General features: G+C 39.8%; 1 protein-coding gene across 2 annotated transcripts; it reads right to left on the bottom strand.

The window, feature by feature from the left end:
* Positions 1 to 122: 122 nt before the first annotated feature.
* LRP2BP (LRP2 binding protein) lies at positions 123 to 20,101 on the bottom strand. Of its 2 annotated transcripts, XM_032468465.1 has the most exons (10): positions 18,371 to 20,101; positions 13,333 to 13,923; positions 13,093 to 13,219; positions 12,273 to 12,385; positions 9,548 to 9,661; positions 6,125 to 6,267; positions 5,943 to 6,048; positions 4,823 to 5,046; positions 3,256 to 3,430; positions 123 to 987 (listed from the first exon to the last, which is right to left on the bottom strand). In XM_032468465.1, the coding sequence occupies exons 3-10, from the start codon at positions 13,196 to 13,198 to the stop codon at positions 922 to 924; spliced, it is 1,047 nt and encodes a 348-aa protein (XP_032324356.1). In that variant the 5' UTR covers positions 13,199 to 13,219; positions 13,333 to 13,923; positions 18,371 to 20,101; the 3' UTR covers positions 123 to 921. The 2 variants fall into 2 exon arrangements, with proteins under 2 accessions (XP_032324356.1, XP_032324357.1); XM_032468466.1 differs by lacking the exon at positions 3,256 to 3,430 and having other exon boundaries at positions 13,093 to 13,923.
* Positions 20,102 to 20,182: the final 81 nt, after the last annotated feature.

Below are 20,182 nucleotides of genomic sequence, written 5' to 3'. Positions count from 1 at the left end.
CACAGACGTTCATTGCCATACCAGCTTCTGCAAATGGATCCTATATTTACTGTCAACTTCTGCCTTTATAGGTGTAATTGATAGAGAAAACCTCTTGCTAATGTAATTTAACAATTTAGTTACATTTCTTACATTGGTACATAATTCGAGATTTTTTCCACATTTTATCTTGCTTTGAAATACATTGAGGGTTTTTAAAATGTAGAAAAGGAGTTGAAGCACAAAGAAACATCTTGTTTCAATGATCAGGACTATAGCAGTTTTACTTATTAAGATCTTTTAAGATATGGAGGGGCAAGATTCTGAGTAATTTCTTAAACCCACTAATTTTGAAATTTATAAGAGAGTCTTATAAATAAATGGCTAATTTAAGAATACAAGCTGTCCCAAAAGACTTAGTGTGGTCTTACTTTTAATAACTTCAGAGGTATAAATGCTATATAGAAACTTTTTAAAAACATTTCAAAGTTTTAGATCTTTTTGACCTTTATTCAGTTTTGTGAATTCTAGATTTTAAAGTTTTAGATAACTAAAATTTTAAAGTATTGAAAATTCACAAAACTAAGGGTTAAAGAAGTTTAAAGAATTAAACTTTTAGACTTTTTTGGGTAAGTTTGTAGCATTTATACTGCACTGTCTTTAAGGACACTAAGAACAGAAAAAAATACTTGCTTTATGGAATAGTTTTCAAATATTTGACATGATCTCAGCCAGTCTCTTGGCCAAGAGCCAGATCTTTGAGTCCTTTTCCTGCAATTCGATCTCGTAGCTCGGTTTCAAGTTGCAGCATGATACAAATTAAAGAGTGAAGGTAACATGTCATCAGTACAATACCCAGGATAATGTAACTTGGGAAGCAGAAAACAAACATAGCTATTATAAAAATACACACGTTCTAAGGTGTTAGAAATGCACTGTGGTCTAAATTCTCTGACGAATAAGTAAAGCATGAAGTTCATCTGCCAATGCAGGATTCAGATGACAAGCCTTAAAAATCAAAGAAAAAGTTATTTAGGTATATTTTGAATTGTTAGATTTTTTTGTTTTTAAAGAAAAATAGAGTACAGTGAATTAGCGAATTTCTTAGTTATGATACATTTCTATTCTGACCTCTTAAGGGAAGTTCAAATTAACCTAAGCAAAATAGATCGTACTAAAAATAAGCATGCTATTCTCATTTGAGAGAAAATTTTCCGTGCCAAGAATAAAGGATTTACACATTGATAGTATTCTGTTATGAATGATTAAAATAAGTAAAATGGAAAGCACTAATATTTGGCTTCAAATGTATTATCTCATGTGAATAGCAGCATGTATAATGTTACGTGGTTATGTTATGTGGTTCTGTTATGCCTAAATTAGTGATAAGATACGTAATTTCATAGAATGTCAGGAATTTGAAAGAGACAGAGGTTAGTTACCTCATCTAAACCTCACTCCATGCAGAAATCGTCCCTTTAATGCCCAGGACAGTTGGTCCCCAGGTATTTGCTTGGTTTTGCTTCTAGTGGCAAAAAGTCACCCCTTACAGGTAAAACGTTTTTTATTTTCTAAACAGTGATTTTAGAATATTCTTTGTATTAAGCTACAGTTTCCCCTCCCTGTACTTCTCAAATCGCTGATGGGTCCTAGGAGGACACACATTGCTGGTTTCCTGGAAACCGAGAGGCAGGGTAGTTGGCAGTCACCCAGCCTGGCCGTGGCAGAGCTGAGACCAGGCCTGGGTCTCCTGGCTTTAGGCCCACGGTCTCTTCAGCTGTGGCCTCACCTTTCCCATACACACAGCTCTGGACTGCAATTCTTCCTCCCCGAGAGTGCCTTTTTTTGTAGGACAGCCTTTCAGTCTGGTGAAGACCGCTATCAGGAGCCCCTCATCTCCCTTTCCTGAGTGAAATACTCAGTTCCCCTTATCATGCCTCATCTGGCAGGATTCCAGACCCTTCAACTGGCTTCCCTATTTTGAAAGTATCTTCCGTAAAATCCAGTGGCTAAAATTGAGTAATGGGGCTCTTATCTCCCACAAGGAAAATAGGCCTAAGGCTGTAATCTATTTGTTACGCTGGTTTAGGATGAACATATACCACATTTAGGATATTTTTCATCCAGAGTCTTCTGCTTATGTTTGTTTGGAAAGGATATTAAGGATAGCATAGAATCCCAAAATGACTTGGTTTGGAAATCAGTATATACACAAAACGTTTAGATTTTTAAAAATTAAGACAATTACTGATACTAATAGAATGGTGTCATGGTAAATCTCTCAAAGGTCAGTTGTATTTTTGTGCTGTGTTCCTATATTTGTGTTGATGTGGGTTTAATACTCTGGAAATTTTAATTTCTAACAAAATTTGGGGTTCCAAACTTACCTGTACATTGGAACCCCTAGTGAGCTTCAACAAATATGTTTGGGTCCCACTCCATGAGACAGTGATTTAATTGTTCTGAAATGCGGCCTGGGCTTTGGAATTTCAGAGACCCAACGTGATTTTAATATGCAGATAAGTTTGAGAACCACTGCTGTAATATGATCAGAGTTAGGCAAAGGACCTAGAAAATTGTTCCTTTCCTTGTTTTCCTTTTCCAGCCGATAATTTGTGCACTACACGAATTGCTGTGTAAGTTTCATGATGTAATTCTAATTTGGACTTCATGGATGTTATGAACCTAAGGTGTGCAATTTTTTGTTTTCTTTAAAAAGGAACTTGCAGTTACTATTCATAATGATTTCTTTTCACAATCCCTTTGCTCTTTTTAACAGTTCTTGATTTTAGATGTGAAATCCACTCAAGACCTAAATAAATTGATTATGTGGATTAAAACATAAAAAGGCTTATTTTAACTGATTACCTCAAACTCTTGAATATCTACCTAAGTGTGGTAGATGTCATACATCAAAAACTTTAATGAAATGTACTCTAAGGTCCTAGAATGAAGACAGAGATTCATACTTTTTCTGGGTGAAAGGCATGAACATTCTGTTCTGGCTTTAAGTTCTCAGTGCTGGGTCTTAGGCTGCAGGTAGAGTCAAATAATTTGCATCAAAAATAGAAATTGTACCATCTGAGCTTAATAATATTAAGAATGACAGAATTGTCTGCAAACAGGCTCCACGTCTGACAGCTTCTCAGTAGACAGGTTATCTACACAATAAGCAGGGGGGGGGGGAAACACCACTAATTTATAAAGATGTTTAAGTCTCAACTAAAAGCCCAGGAATTCCTATTGGAGTCAATTTATATTTGTTCTCAGGCTTACTTTAGAATAATAGTGTTTAGCTGTCACTTCATCCTTTGTGATACCCAAGCCAAGCTGCAGACACCGCGCGTGGTAGAAAGAGGCCATGGCCATGCCTCTGCTGATGAATTCTGGGAGGCAGTCTGTGACCTGCGCTATCATAGGGATGTCGTGAACCTCATCGTAGTCAGCAATCCTGTCACAACATCCAGTTGTGGAATTAAAAAGGGTATCAGTTAGAGTTTATATTCTTACAAACATGCCCAGGAACTGTCTTTGTGCCCCAGTGATTTCCCTATCATTCCTTCCAGTTTGAGAACTAAGTTGTTTGCTGTGTGGTTAAGGGTAAATACACTAGTCAGCTAACACCAGGAGAAGAGGAGCTACTTCAGTGGTTACTTTACAGCTCCCCTAGGATTGTCCTCGTCAGGCTTAACCTCTAGGAAACAAGAGTTTCTGTAAAGGTTTAAAATACGGATATCACTTTGCAGATTTAAACAATGGAGAGACAGCATTTTTTCTCTTTTCTTTGGGTCATTTATTTAAAGCTCAACCTTAAACTTGGACTTTAGTCACACAGGACCAGAAGACACCTTAGGAAACTTGCACATCTCCATTAAAAATGGGCAATAAAAAGTCCCTCTTTATAACTCAGATACAGATATGGAGAATTAGATGAAAATGAGATGTGTCAACTCCATATCAGCTGTAATATTATGGGAAAAGGAACAGAGACAATAATGGAAAGTTCCAATAAAGAACTATTTGAAGTCTTAGTTCGAGCCAGATGGGCACTTGGAGATTTGGGACATTGCAGATCACACCTTTAAGTGGCCTGCCACTGGAGGCCAAGATGTTGAGGAGAGGGCAGAAGCCATTCCTTTGTCCCTCAGAGTAGCTGTGGGCCTTACACTGGGTTGGGGGATGGGGGAGCCTGTGGGCTCTGTCGGGAGGGCGCTGCAGGAGGGGAGTATCAGCATCTCATAGTCACTCTAGAGGACATCCACGTCTGTCTCTCTTGGTGTGCTGCATCTGTACATTGTGCATAAATACATGTAGGAAGGTACACAGCCTCAGAAAACAAATTTCCATATTTCATAAGGTGTTAGCTTTAAGAGTCTTAACCATTTTCATTTTACAGCCCTCAAACTAATAGCCTTTGTGTAGTTACAGAAACTATGGCGGAGGAAGGAGAAGTTTAACATAGATTGGCACATCAGAAATATTAAAATATTTTATATATACTGGTTTTTATGAAGAAAATACTTCTGTAAGATTACAAAACACAAGTCTAACTTCAGGGGCATCGATTAAGATCACTCAGCTGGTGTACAAAGATCACTTTGCTCTGTAGAGCAAAAGGCCCTGAAATGAAATCCCTCAGGCTGACAGCACAGATATTCTATCCAGCGTGGTAGCCACTAGCTACTGTGGCTATTCAAATTAAAATCCAATGAAAATCTGAAGTTCAGTCTTCAGTTGCACTGGCCTCATTTCAAGTGCTCCTAGCCGGCATGTCCAATACTGCAGCGAGGTCAGCTGCACAGAACTTCTAGTCAGAGTTTCTAGGTACTTTCATCCGACTTACCTTTTGGAAAACGCGACACACTTGGTGAAGAATTTCACCTTATAGTAATACTCCACGAGACTCCCTTGAGCGTAGACGTTGCCCCTCTCTGCCGCCTCCCTCAGGCAGCACAGCGCGGCCTCGGTATCCTGACGGGTGCCTTGTCCGTACAAGTACATGAGCCCGAGTGCACCCTGGGACTCCAGGTTTCCATTGCCGCAAGCTTCTGAATGCCAATAAAATGCCTAAGGAAAACCACAGTCCCACCTTATTCACGAGGTGGAACTATGAGAATACTGGAAGAAAAATCTCTCTAAGACAGAACCATTCTTTCATCTCTAGGACATCGTTCCGGCCTCTTGAACGTACTTGGGGCGGCACCAGTTTCACATGCCTAAGGGGGGATGCTGAGGGGAGCCTGCTCCAGGCCTGCCCACGGTGTGGGTCTCCAGAGCTCCTAGGCTTCAGGATTCAGCTTTTCCAGAGGAATGGTCAAGCAGATGGGAGCAGGAGCTAAGTGTCTGACAGGCTTTGTGATGAGGTGCAGTGGGGAGAAGGGAGCGGCTGATGCCTGAGGGACAGCCGCTCCCTCAGATCCACTCGGCGCTCTAGCAGGACCAAGGGCACCAAGGACAGAACATCTTAAGAATGTTTGCTTAATACTCAGCTACAGTGAAGTTGAGTTAGTTTAAATTTCCAAGTAGCTGCTCAGTTATCAGACAAGGGTCTTAGTGGTTATGTACCTCTTCCAAGTTTGGCCTTAACGCCTCCTCATTTCCTTCTTCCTGTAAGAGATCTTGGAAAGGGTTCCCATTACTGATGATTAAAGAGACTATTTACTCTCCCTCGTCTTTTACTTTCTATGGTAGAATATTTGGATGTGTGCTTTTTTATACCACACAAAATGCTCACACCCGTATTGTCCTTTGGTAGAGGCAGGGAAGGCAGCCTTCATAGTAGAGGAAAGGGTGGAGTGAGCTTGGAGATCCTGAAATGTAAGCTTTCTTTACATTTTAAAGAAGTAGTAAGATACTGAAAACCACATACTTAGTCCTCACCACCCTCCCTTCGTGAAAGAAATAGTGGAACAAATGTTAATCTCTACGTGACGCGAGGAGTGAAGCAAATAGATCGCTGTTACCTTCTCTAACTCTTTGGGCTCCTTTGTTGAATAATACAATCCTAGGATACTTTGAGCCTTCACACTAGCTTTTGGATTTCCATTGTCGGCAGCAAAAAGCCACAGTCTGAAAGAGAAGGGCGGGGCAAGTCATTCTTTGCTTCAGCATTTGATTAAAACAGAATCTTCTCAGTTCAGGTTACCTTTCGGCTTCCTCATCTGATCGTTTAACGCCTTTTCCTTCATAATAAGCTCTTCCAAGGTTGTAAGCTGCTGCAAATTTTAAGTGTCTTGCTTTGGGACATGGAGAATCAATAATTTTCTTCATATATTCCACTCCTTTTTCCTTCCATGAAGGAAGAGAACACAACAAAAAATCCTAGTTTAGTTTTACCCAAACTAAGTTCTTCCTCCCAATAGTGCTGTAGAGCGTTCCCCCTCTGACGTGTATAATGTCGTAAGTCTGTGCCTAGCTAGCATGTTGTCCTGGGCTCCACAGGGCTAGAAGTCAGTCTGTCTCCTGAGTCAGCACTCCCAGGAGCTCTGGGAAGTCAAGCACTCCCTTCATTTTATAGCTTCCAGGATCAGATTATGTCTCAATATGGTTTCCCTTTTTCTCCTTCTCGCCTCGTAGCCCTTTTTCTGAATTGGCAGTTTCTAGAACTTAGCAAAGTACACGAATGGCCAGCCTTTTACATGAACAATGCTTACAGTACACGTGTGAGCCCCTAAATACTGTCTTCTCTCTTCAACACACTTTCACTAGGTGTGCCCAGTGACCATTTACATCTCATACACTCATCTTGTGACATCTGCACGGTCACAAGCACAGAAGACATTCTAAGCGCTAGCAACAAAAGGCTTGCCCCCTCCGAAAAACCCAGACACAAACTGTTTACCGACCCCAGTTCATCTTGCCCGATGCACAGCGAGCCAAGACGCGGACACCCTGAGGTTTGCAGCAAAGAGAGGCTTAGTCACAAGTCAATTAAGTAGGAGTTGGGAGAACAAATCTCAAACCTGCCTCCCCAAAGGCAAGGAGCTCAAGGTGTTCATGGGGTAACGAGCAGCAGGGCAGTATGAGGTGTGGGGAGGCGTGGGGAAAGGTGATTGGAAAAAGATGCAGGAAATCTTAGTTCTTTGCAGGTGTAACCAAGCTACAGGCCTCTGCACGTTCAAAAGGTCACCAACCAACGGACACTGGTGGATGCCCATTTGGAGGGTGGGCAGTCCTAACCAGCTCAGCTCGAACTAGAGGCAGCTGACTGCAAGTCTGTAGACAACCACTCAGGCAAATAGATTATTTAGCCTACATGAGGCCTCTAGGACATGCAAGTTTAAAAACCACCTTGATTAGTGAAGGCAGGTGAAGTGCATTTAACCCACAGTGTCAAAAGCTTCAAAAATCAATGCATTTAACCCACAGTTTCAAAGCCTTCAACAATCACTCCAAAGAAGAAAATAACATTTCACAGTCAAGTACATTTTTATACACTGCATTCTAACTTTTACCCCCTCACTGCTCTCTTAACGCGCTCTTGCCGGCTAAACAACACAGTAATAGATGAGAAAATAAAGATGTTTTACTTGTAAGTAAAGTCCCAGATCACATGGATTTCTTTCTGTGAATGTGTGAGGCAGGTGTCTACCATTTGTTAGTGAGAGAGAACTTGCGGTATAATGGTAGGAGACTGAAGTGTAAATCCCCCTACAGCTAGTAATGATTAAACATAAAGAACCACTTTTAAAAGACAATGGAAAGTTTACCGAAAGCGAACACAAGCTGGAAGAGGAATAACTCTTGAAAACTGCAATGGAAAGGGATCCTTGAAGTTCAGTGAACCCCGGACAGGATTTTAAACAAAGACCCCCCTCCCAGGCACACATCATAGGCAAACTGCTGAAAGCCATAGAAATCTTGCAAATAGCCAGAGGAAAATGACACATTATATACAGGGAACAACAATACAACCAGAGACTGACCTCTCATGAGAGTGAATGAAGGCCCAAAGGGTTTAGAAAGGCATTTTTAAAGTGAGGAAAGAAAAAACTCAACCAGCAAAACAGTTCATCAGGAATGAAGGCAGACAAGACATTTTTCAGTAATCAAAATCGGAGATAACTCATTATCTGCACTCTGGATAAGAAATGCCCTTTAAAGGAAGTTCTTTAGGTTGAAAGGAAAAGGAACATGGTGTCAGATTAGGAAGGAATGAAGAGCCCCAGAAACAGTGATGGGTACAAATGTAAAAGGAGACACAGACACATGTATACATGCATATGTGTGTGTTTTTTCCTCTAAATTCTTCCCAAAAGATATATGACTAAAGCCAACATAACACTATTTTGTATTTCGGGATTTATAGCATGTAAATTTAATCCAGATGCTGTGACAAACGGCACTAAGAATGGGGGGTGGTAAATGAAAGCATACTTCTGCATGGTTCCTACATTATACCTGAAGTAATTCAGTATTCACTTCGTGTAAATTGTGGTAAGTTAAAAATGCATATTGTAATCTCTAAGCAACTACCAAAACAAACAACTATATAGCTAGAAAATTAACAGAATGGTCATCAGACTCTCATTTGTGCAGCAAATATTTTTCACTGCTCTCCAAATTGCTTTGGGGATTTACTATTTCTTTGGTAAATTCAAATTGTTTATTATTTTTGTTTTTGTGCATTTTTCTGTTAGATTGTTTAAAGGTTTTAAAAAGATACAGCTATGAGTATTATCCTACCTCTGTTACCATTTCCAAGGACCCATTTCTAAACTCCATGTTAAGTCATTCTATAACTTGTGCCATGACATAGCCATGATACTATTTAAATGTAAATTCCCTAAAAGCTGCTTTATTATTTGAAGATCACAAAAGATTCATGCAATTAGTATGTCAATTTACATTTCTGACTTTAATTACGTGGTGTATATCATAGGATATAATGGTCTGAGAGACTAAGTGGCAAATGCCTCAGAGTATGATTAGATGGATGTGTAGTTGTATTATGGTTACTGTTCTGGCCCAGGTTCCTATATGGAAAGCTTTCCAGTGCGTCACTGCCTATCTATATACAGCACAGTTAATGGGTAAGAGTTCCAAGACTACTTCAGTCAATACACTTAAATGTGCGAAAACAAAACAAAACAAAACAAAAGCTTAGGAAGTTGGATCTCGGCTACTGGAGCAGGTTTCCCCAACACTGCTAGTATTGCTTCCTCTGTCTAAATGCCACTCCTTCCCTTACATGCTGGTCTTTGAAAATTCAGCACACGTCAGCTGTTTTATGAAAACTCCTCACGCTAAATGCTAAAAGAGTAGATCGTATCGAAATCTAAGTATAGAAATATATTATTAAAATATAAATAATTTTTTATTTATTTAAAAATATTTTTATTTTAAAATTTTATTTTATTTTATTTTTTGAGGGGGGAGGTCGTTAAGTTTACTTATTTATTTATTTTTAGAGGAGGTGCTGGGGATTGAACCCAGGACCTCATGCATGCTAATCACACGCTCTACCAATTGAGCTATACCCTCCCCCCAAAATATAAATAATTTTAAATGTATCAAATAATCCATAAACGATGAAATCTTAAACACTGTGAACAAAACAGTAACTTACAGCATCTGTGGTCGTCCCCAGGCCATCATAATACATTACTCCTAGCTGGTAAGTAGCCTGATAGTCCTTCTCCTTGATCTCTTCAAACTGTTCTAACGCTTCTTCATACCAGCCCTATAAGCTCCCAGGAAACAGTGAATTATTTTCATTATTATCTCACAGTAACCCCAAATACTTAATTCCCACCTAAATCTAGCTGGCAACACTGAATAAAACAACAAAAGACAGCAACAAATTTAAGTCATTGACAACAATCAATAAACTATAAAACAGATTAAATAAACCTAAATATGGCAACTGAGAGAAGTGACCAAGAGGAATCTGGGTGAGACTCTATGGCTTTCAGTCTTATTCTTGGCTACTGCCAAGCCTCTGTCTAAGTGGTAGCCTAGCCCTCTGCTCATTCCAGCCTGCTGCATCACCCACCACTCCCAGGATCCGTGAAGCTTCAGAGCTGGTGCCAAAGTCTCATAGAAAATACAAAAAGGATATCCACTATTATATGGCTCCTATCTTCCAATTTTGCCATTTTCCAGCTAGGGAGAAGACATGGAAAAACAAAAGTGTGATTCTCCAAAACTATCTTTCTCCCATACTTCCTTTACAAAACCTACATGTTACGTGTCATTCATTTAAGGCTCCTCAGAGTTATAGGATAGAATAACAAATAGGCTAAGGTGTAAGGAACCAACAAGGGGCTTTATAGCTTAATCTGTCATGGTAAATGCCTTGCTAAAGAATAAATCATTTGCAATGGGGGAAAGAGAGTCTCTTAGTGAGTTGGAAGGTCATTACTAGGGAGGAGCGGACCAGGGAAAAACAACTTTTGGAAACACAATTGAATTTCTCTTTTCATAAACTGTAATTAATCAACAAATTGATACAATTAGTAAAAACTGCATCAAAATACTAACAAATATTTATCTTAACCCATAACGATGAGTAAATGGCTGAGTTGTAAAGATTCATTCTCCTTTCTGGCAAATGTTTGGCCTAGACACAAGGGGACTGGAAAAGTTAGAATACTCTATACAAAGGAAGAGAAAGGAAGTCCTGTGAATTTTCTTGATTTTAAATACCGTATACATGCTGGAAAATATATACACCTTCAACTCAGTCTTCTCCTTTGAGATCTAGACTCTCACATGTAGTTTTTACTTTGAAACCTGTCTACTTGGATGACCAAAGGGGACTCTCAAACATAAAATTTCCCAAGACTGAACTCTTTATGGTCTCCTCAAAACTTGCTCCTCCCAATTCTCTATTTTTCAGTCCCTGATGCCATTACTTGAGTCTCCAAAATAAATCCAGGACCCAGCTCCACTGCTACCACTCTGGTCAAGACCACCAAACTCTCCTGCCCAAACTAGTATAATGTCCCCCTGAACTGGTCTTGGGTCCATGATTCCCTTCCAATCCACTCATCACAGACTCAAAACACTTCAACGACTTCTCACTACATTTTAAACAAGGCTCATCTAGAGCCATTCTCTGCCTTGCTTCCCACCGTACTGGTCTCCTAATTCCCAGAGCTCACCACTCTCTCTCGTCTCAGAAATGTTGCAACTGTTCTCTCTTCTACCTGGAATTCACTTCCCCATGGCTATTTGCATTGCCTGTTTCCTTTCCTTCAAGTCCTTCCCCCTACCCCTAAGTGATTCTCTATCAGAGCACCCATTTAATTGCTTTCCTACTACTTTAGCTTATTTGTAATTATATAGTAATTATTTTCTTCCTCCACTAGACTGTAACCTCTGTGAAATGGGGACCATTCTAATTCCCTCATCACTATATAATTAGTGCCTAGCATAATAATAGCAAATACTTACAAAGCACTTATTAGGTGCCAGGCCCTGTTAGTATTTTCACAATTAATACATCCTCACAATAGCTCTATGAAACACATACTATTATAGTGCTTTTACAGGTAAGGAAACTGAGGCACCAAGAGATTAACTGTGTGCCCAAGGATACACAGTTAACAAGCAATAGAGCCATATTTGAAACTATGCCCAAAGCTGAAAGATCATTGCTTAACCAGAATGTTATGTGATTCTCTTAGTGACAGGTGCATGATGAGTCTTCAACAAATATTTGTTGCCAGAATGAATGAAGGCGCTATCAAAAGATTAGTAAGTGAGATACAGGTGAACAGCTGCCCAGACATTCAATGGATAGTGAAGGACTGGGGACAGCTGGTCCTTTTTCACATCTTCCCTTGGGTTCAATGGAAAGTTGAAGCTGTATTACTGAGATTGGAGTGATACTTTGCACAGGTCCTCCTAGACCTGCTCTGAAGACTGATCATAATGTGGACAAAGAGAGTGATTCCCTCCTTACTCCAAAGAGAAACATCTAAAGCTACCTTAAGTACTAGATAAGAATCAGGATTTTCAATTGTTATTAATATGAAAATATTTTATGAATGATACTGAAAATTTGGGGCAAAAAATATAAAATTAGATTTTTAATTTATCATGTGAAAATAGATTTTATACCAAAATGACTCCTCTAAGTGACATTCATTAGAAGGATTTTTATGGAGAAAGATCAGGTATCTCCTTAAGCTGGGACCAATGTGTCATACTTAAAGCCACAACCACAATCTGTGGAATTTGACAGAATTTCCCTGGTTTAACAATGTAAGGAACTCTGCAGGTACTTTTGCTATGAGGCTCTAACGGCAGCTTTATATGAAATGAAAACAAATCAACACAAACAATACCTCTTCAAAATACAGTTGACCTTGTAGGAAATATGCCAGAGCATCCCCTCTTCTTATTCTTTCCTTCAAGAGCTGCAATGCCTTTTCCACCAAATCAGCATGGCTGTAATGATCTGATTTTAAAAAGGTAAAGAAATCCATCTTTATCCATACAACATGAATTTTCTCTCTTGAAGTGATAAATTATATAGAATTCATCTGATGCTATTTATACTCATTTTTTCCTAGTTCTCATTCCTAAAACAGACCTCCTTAGTTCAAGGAAAAAGCACCACCTTAAACAAAAAGTACTATCATAGCACCTGACACTGTGCCTTCTACAACCAGGGGTGTATGTTGGTTGGTTGTCAAACTAACCCTCTTTACTAATAGGCAGGCGCTCTAGCAGTGCAGTCTACGTGCAGTTCTTTAGGCAAAGCTGTCCTGTGGGTGAGTGAAATTCTTACTTTGAGCCTTAACGGACCTACTCTAAGTAAATGAGCTAACCATCCCCAATTTAATTTTTTAGGTCTACAGAAAAAAATGGTAACTTTAAATGGCATTGTTCTCTTTAATAGGAAGTGGCATCCGGCTTCTCTTTTCCAGAAGGGAATCCTAAAGTCCTGAGAGTAAAATCAAGGTCAGGATCTAATTATGAAACTTCTTTACTGATGATCTGCTACCAGTTAAGTTCAGTAGCAATTTCACAGATTCTTACAGAAAAGCTAAAAAGGACAGTAAAGTTAACCACTTCCTTGACAGCAATGGACTCTTATTTCTTGCCGCTTTTGTTCTGGCATACATGATTAACTTTTAGTGGAAATATTATCAAGATTTGTACCAGTCTTTTCCTTTCTCCACTGGAAGAGTTTTGGGTTCTTAGCAGCATAGTGGGATTGAGAGGCATAAAAGGGGTTCTTGGGCAACTTTTCACTGGTCAACTTCATCCTGTTTCCACAATAGGTATTCTGTAAACAAGAATAAAAAAATAAGATGGTAGACTGAGCTTCCTCCAGAAAACTGCAAAAGAGACTCCACTCCCACTTGGCAGTCATTATGAAAAGCATCCTTTCCTCATTACCTATGGACAGGGCGCCAACACTGAACATTGTTTCTGAGGAAACCAGGACCCTCCACAGCTATGAGAGGCACAGCCCTCCCTCAGGTCTGTTTCCACAGCACGGAGTTCACGATAAGAGCTGTTCACAAGTCCTCTCTGGCTCTGAGATCACACACTCCGCTGAGTCATGTCGCCCACCGCAGCTGCTGCCAGGAGGAGGAACTGGTGACACTGCCCACAGACACAGTTCTTGTGCACTGGTCCCCTCCTGTTGCCTTGTAACTAAAGCTCATCAGACCAGTCCATCTCAAATGAAAGCATTTGTCCACTTTACCTGGGAATACACTTTATTTCAGCTGTGCTGTTCAGTTTTATCTTCTCGTCTGTAGTGGATTGCCATGTTACAAGGTGGATCACAGCTGAATGGAGAATCAGAGCCTTCAGATAAAATGTAGAGGCCCCCTCATTTGGGATGAAGGAGTTCAGGGTGGCCTAGGCTGAGGGGAGTGAGACAGCCAACGCCGTGGTTGCTATGCTTTTCTGTTTACTCTTTGGAATTCTACTGTTACAGCAGGCGTTCACCAATCAGGAACAAGCTTCCAGCAGAGGTTCCTGATGGGGGGTGAAGAGAAGAACTCAGCAGACCGTTAGTATGATTGGAAAGCAGCATTTGTACAATTTTATGATACTATTTTAGACAATAAATTGCTTCTTAATGAGAATGAAGTGCAGAAAAAGGAGATGATTCAGTACACTAAAGAAAAAAATCACTGAAATATCAGCGATTTTGGAAGAGTCAGTTACTCTTTTTAAGAGTCTATTTCCTCATCTGTAGTTTGGACTATAAGTAGTCTGAACTAGAGGATTTCCAAATGTCTGTTCCTAGATACGTAAAATTATTTGAGTATGTGATTCCAAAAATCTATGGCTGTACTAGTAAACTATAAATGTTTCCAGTGAAATTTAGGGTGAAGCAATATTAGGTAAAGTATTTAGAAGAAAAGACAATCCAATCGGGATGAGGTAGCTAGCACCATCAGTTTACTCAGAAACTGGTTATAGAAGTTTTTAATTTCACTGAAGATATTACCCCCTTGTGCTACTGCATCCAAAAAGGCTAAGAAAAAAGTTGGCACATTCAGGAAGGTCATCAGAAATGAAACAAATCAGAAAACAAGACCTTATCTCATTTAAACTCATGTTGCCCTCTGTGGTTACAATACTGCACATGGTTTTTATTTGCTGTATCTTAAAAGAAGATTTGGAGAGGATCTAGAAAATATAAGCAAAGATTTATTGAGCTCTTACTATATGCCAGGACTTGTTCTTTGTTCTAAGTGCTTTACAGGTACTAACGCCTATAAAAACTTTCAAAAATTGAGGCTATTATGAGGCCCACTAAACATATGAGGAAACTGAGGCACCAGTGAAGAAATTAAGTAACTTGCCTCAGGTCACAGGGCTGGAAAGTGACACAGCACTGGGATGACACAGCACCTGTGTACTTCATCATTATTCCATACTCTTCTCCAAAAACCAGAACTAACACGATTGTTTAAAGTGGCAGGACTCCTGTAAGAGGGTAAGTCAAAATTTAGTACTTTTTAATTTCAGAAAATGACAACTGAGAAGATTTAAAAAAGCAAGAGTATGTGTTTATTTCTGCCAAATCTTGTGTTTAGATATAAAATTATCATTTGAAACTTGACAATTGTTTGCATAGCATGCAGTAAACTTAGAACATGCTAGAATGGACATTGTAGACATTAATCAAAGACGTAAAATCTGAAAGAAATATATGATTTTAAAAGGAAGGGCAGGTGTAGTGGACGCTGGTGATGACCTTCCCGGTCTTTATTAGCTGGTGCCCCATCTCCAGCTGCTGTGAATGTTAATTGCATAAGGTTGTGCTACCACCACCAATTTCTAATTCCAGAGCATTTTCATCACTCCAAGAGAAACCCTGTAGACATTAGCATCACTCCCCAGTCTCTCCCTCCCTTCGGCTCTGGCAATCACTCATCTACTTTCTGTCTTTACAGATTTGTCTATTCTGCATATCCATATAAATGGAATCGTACAGTATGTGGCCTTTTGTGTCTGGCTTCTTTCATGCGATGTTTACCAGGCCTGTGTACAAAGTACAAAGGCCTGTGTTCACTGTTCCTTTCATTGCCATTGTCCAACGGGAGTTTAAAAATGTAATCTTCATATATTAACTGGAAGCATAATCTATGCATATATGAAACTTAGAAAGATTATTCTAATTATTACTGAGATATCAGAAAATAATACTGAATCAGGCAATAGCTTTCTATTTTTTCTTTATTCCCCTCCTCCTTTTCCAGCTAGTTCCATTTGTTTATTTAAAACAAAAGTGCTTTTTTCCCCCCATGCCCTTCCTTTTGGGTGTGGTAAATTTACATTATGACCTGAAATGAGAAAAAAAAAAGTAGGAGAAGAGACAGGATGTCTTTTACTACCAGATAAAAGAGGTGGTAAACACTGGATGGGAGATCCTAGTAGCTTTTTAATTTTATTTTTCTCTAATATATAAGCAAATAAAACATTATAAGAAAAACAAATTTGTTCAAATTCTTAATGCCAATTATGTGGGACTCAAATGCCCCCACTGCGCTGTTCCCACTGTGTGGAAACATTTTTTGGCCAGTTAGGACTACTTGGTCCTTTCCTGAGGGGATTCACTCAACATCCAAAGATAAATGAACAGCAATATCATTTAGTGACTGTCTGTTTATTTTCTGAGTTTATGGAAGCTTATTTGTACAGAAGCGCCGATGCTGTTACAGTGACACTCCTTAATGATTTACTTCCAGGGGTCAGGTAGTAAAATACATAAGTAAATTCTCCAATGTGTAATAACTGCTCATTATCTGCAAAGTGTGGTGACAGTTGAGCAATCATAAGGGGAAGTGACAGAAGTCTGTAACAACACAAATTTAAATTGACCTGCTGTCCTAATGACTATGAGAGCCTCACTGAACAGGAAAGCTGGGTTAATCTTTCATAGAAGAATCATGAGCAGCCCCACAAGTTTGCTTGTCTCCACCCCATGTTCTTAGACAACCTATAGGTTACAGATAGTATCATCTCACACCTATTTCTCAATTCCTTTGGGCAAGAGATCAGATTTCATGAACTTCCAAACATCACTATTAATCTAGGTAATTTCTATGCTTAATGGCACTTATACAAGGAACTCTCAAAGTATTTTTGTGATAGGGAAGAACAAATCTGACTCTACATTAGATCTGTTTCTTTTACTTTAAACTTTGTATTCTATTGCTTGTTAATCACTAAAGGGATGTTGTCTATAAGCTTAGATTATACATAATGGCCCACCTCTGGGAACTCTGCTTCCCAGGTAATAAGTATTAAGCTAAAATTTGTTTAGCTCACAGGAAACATCCTGACCAGGCCCGCCTGTGAATGATGGCAGGAAGGAAGAAATTAACACATCCCCTCTCCAGGTAGACTGGAACCAGGAAATGTTTGATTTTTACCCCTTCCCCTTTTAGTATAAAGCCAGCCTGAATTCTAACTCAGGTAAAATGGTTCTTTGGGACACTAGTCTACTATCTTCTCGGTCTGCTGGCTTTCCAAATAAAGTTGTTTCCTTTGCCCCAACAACTTGTCTCTCAATTTATTGGCCTGTTGTGTGGCAAGCAGTACATGCTTGGACTAGGTAACATTGTGGTAACTTAGTTCTTAAAAAACATTAAGCATGTAAGAAATTTATGTTATCAGTTGGACCTGCATAAAATAATTGGATAATAAAAATAATTTATTAGATAATTTGGGAAAATGTGTCAAAAGTTTGAAATTCAGTTGTTTTATTTTAAAAATACATATAATTTAAAGTAGCTGGAAATCGCAGAATATTAGATAAATGCTTTGAGTAAAACTTATCTTGATGTCATATATTACTGTTACTCACTGTTTAAAATTATTTGATTAGTAAAACCAGCATTTTATCTATATTTTTTCCTCCTCTTAGGAACAAAGATTAATTTGAATAGGATGCTAACAAATTTTGACAAATTTAAGTTACTGTAAGAAAATGAGTTTCAACTTTTTACACTAAATAAATTATATATCAAATGTATCAGTTAGCTATGGTCTACAGAAAAAATATAATGCTTGCTTTTTCTGAAGGTATTCTATATATTCCTCCTGGAAACACATCTACCAGCAAATTAAACGTAAGTAGAATTAGCACTGGTTAGAAGAGTGCCTGCTGACTTTGCATCTTAGACCATCTCCTACCTTAGAAAAGCGATCCCACCTGCTATGTGTTCAGTAAAAACTCATCACTTGCCAGTAAGATATTGCCCACCAAATGTATTTATTCTGTATATTTTTGTATTCCACCAGCTTTGTTCAGTTTTTAGAAAGCTTTTAGGCCCATTTCTAAGAGAGAACCAGATACTTTGTTGAGCCATAAAGAATTTTTTTGAAACATTATGAGCAGTAGACAAGTATGCAGTGAATAAAGGGACAAAAGCTTTAACGACTCACAAAATTCCCTTTCCTCGTGAAACTTACATATGTAACGAGTTAACAATAGTTACCAGATTTAATGCATGCTGAACAGAATCTTGTTTTCGAGAAAAATGATGTAATGTAGAGGCGCATGCATCACACAAATGTCTGATTGCATATGTTAACTGCAGTACATATGTTTAGAATTCTAAGAACTCTGATACTTTATATTAGTTAGGAATTCCTGAGAATGAACATCTGTGCAAACTTGAAGCTTAATTATATGCTTTGAAAACTAGTACTTATCTAATTGAAAAACACGAGAAAAGGAAACTTGGTAATATGGACATGTGTTCTCACATATTGCTGATGTTCCTTAAATGTCATAAGAAGATACTGTGAATAGATTAAATATAAAAAATACAGAACACAAGCACAATTCTATGTATGTGTTTGAATGTAAATACATATACATGTTTATGTTCAAGTATGCATTAAAAAATGTTTAAAACTACCCCTTTGCAAACAAAAGAAGAGCAAATAGCATTCTGCTCACCATCCAAGTCTTCAAAGGTTAACCTGCTGTGGTCGCTGACCAACAGTGCATTCGGTGCTTCAGACGAAGAGATGAAGGTGACAACTGGATGAAGCACTCTGTGCCTCAGACAGAGGAAACTGAAGAGGCTAACGGCATGCTCTGTGCTTTGTACAAACTGGCCTTTAGACAGATGTATTTTGAAGAATTTGAATGAATCCGGCTTCTTGCATCTTTCCATACATAGAAGAGCACCACAGTCATTAACTTCAGTTACTTTTTCTTTGTGACTAGCGGTGATCTTTTTACCTTTCACCTGTATGCTGACTGCATGTACTCCCTAACAACAAAAGAATCACATGTAAACTAGTCTCCTCCACGACCTCTTTGGAGCAGTTTCTTCAGAGCTATCTGAAGGCTGCCTCCGGGGCTATAGTCCTCAGTTAACACCCTGAATAAAACAACTCACAACTCTCCTGTTGTGCATTTTTCTTTCAGTCAACGCCTTGGATCAGTGTGTAAGTCTAGTAATATAAATTATTGCAAAATTATTTTATGGCTCCTATTGTCAAGTAAACAATAAATTGTAACAAAAACAGAACTAAAGGCCACCTGAGCTTGTCCTGTAAAAGCATAGCAACAAACTATTTTTCAGTCCTGCTCTCAAAGGTTATCAATAGATAGAAGGGACTCATTGAAGATGTTAGAGAAAATAAATCTATGGCTGGATCTTCAGCTTTTCACTAGATCAACCTGAAAAAAAGCCCTTAAAAAAAAAAAAAACAAAAACGAGTCCAGAGATGAGATGTGTGGTCAGCGGCTACGGTACGATGTCAGGAAATGTTTCTAAAGTTTTACAAGAAGGAAAGTCTCAAGCTAGAGTGTAAAGAGCTCTTTCCTCCCCAACCCTGCTTTGCCCCCAGAGCAGCTCATAGGTATAGTGAGTCCTGCCCCGGGGATAAGTCCCATGGGTCATAAACGCCGGTGGCCTGGTCCCTACGTTTATCCACGAACTCCCCAGTGACGAGCGGGAGGCAAACACGTTTTCTCCTCCTTCGCCCGTCTCAGCAAGCTCAGGGTTAACAGGTGGCCACGCCACATTTCCCCAGGCAACAAGTCAGCAGCGCGCAGAACCTAGCTGCTGGAGGGGACACCTTACAATGGTTGGCTCATTTTACATAATTCCCTGTACGGCTGTAGTATTTTAAACCCGAAAGGGTCTGGTTTGATAAAATTGCTTAATTTGGGGGAGTAGGTGGGGCAGACCCTGTGGGAAAACCTATCCCCTTAGCTCACCTTGGCTGCTCCTCCACCCCCACCTCGCACCCCCAGCTCCCTTTTCTCCCTAAATGCCCAGGGCCTGGCGACAGAGGCAAGCCTGGGGCGACGTGAGGCAGAAGGAACTTTTCATTCCTCAAGGCCCGGAGGCTGGGTTAACCACCCGTAGCAGCTTCCTAAGGTGGTGTTGCCACCGAGCTCCTCGTAGCTCCCTGGCTTCCTGGTTACGTGCGTGCCAGCAGAAACCAAAACCTCCGCCAGTGACTCCTGCTTCCCCAAAGGGACTAAAGGGCTGAGCACCAGAGAGTGAGACGTGCCGAACTCGGCGCGCACCATGGCGGCCTCAAAATCCCAGCCACCCCGACGCCCTTCCTTCCCGGCGCACGCCCACTGGGGCTCCGTGGGGTCGCCCAGGGCCCCGCCCCTAGGTGGGCGGACCAGGCACGCCCCCCCCCCGCTGGCCAATCAGCTGGCGGATCCGCGCTGTCTCCTCCTCCTCACTCCCCGCCGGCCTCTTCGATTCCCGGTTGCACGTGCTAGTGTTTGCGTACGTGC

Source organism: Camelus ferus, chromosome 26, assembly GCF_009834535.1.
Source record: "Camelus ferus isolate YT-003-E chromosome 26, BCGSAC_Cfer_1.0, whole genome shotgun sequence".
NCBI lineage: Eukaryota > Metazoa > Chordata > Mammalia > Artiodactyla > Camelidae > Camelus > Camelus ferus.
Note: the sequence above shows the minus strand (reverse complement) of the source record. Positions and strands in the feature narration are given on the sequence as shown.

Bases quoted from the DNA above. Each gene is read 5' to 3' on its own strand.
- LRP2BP (XM_032468465.1), bottom strand. From the start codon at position 13,198: ATGAAGTTGACCAGTGAAAAGTTGCCCAAGAACCCCTTTTATGCCTCT. The intron at 6,268-9,547 runs GTAAGTTACTGT...CCTTCATGGAAG, and splicing joins TGGGGACGACCACAGATGCT to GAAAAAGGAGTGGAATATAT. The intron at 988-3,255 runs GTAAGCCTGAGA...TTGATTTTTAAG, and splicing joins CTAAACACTATTATTCTAAA to GCTTGTCATCTGAATCCTGC.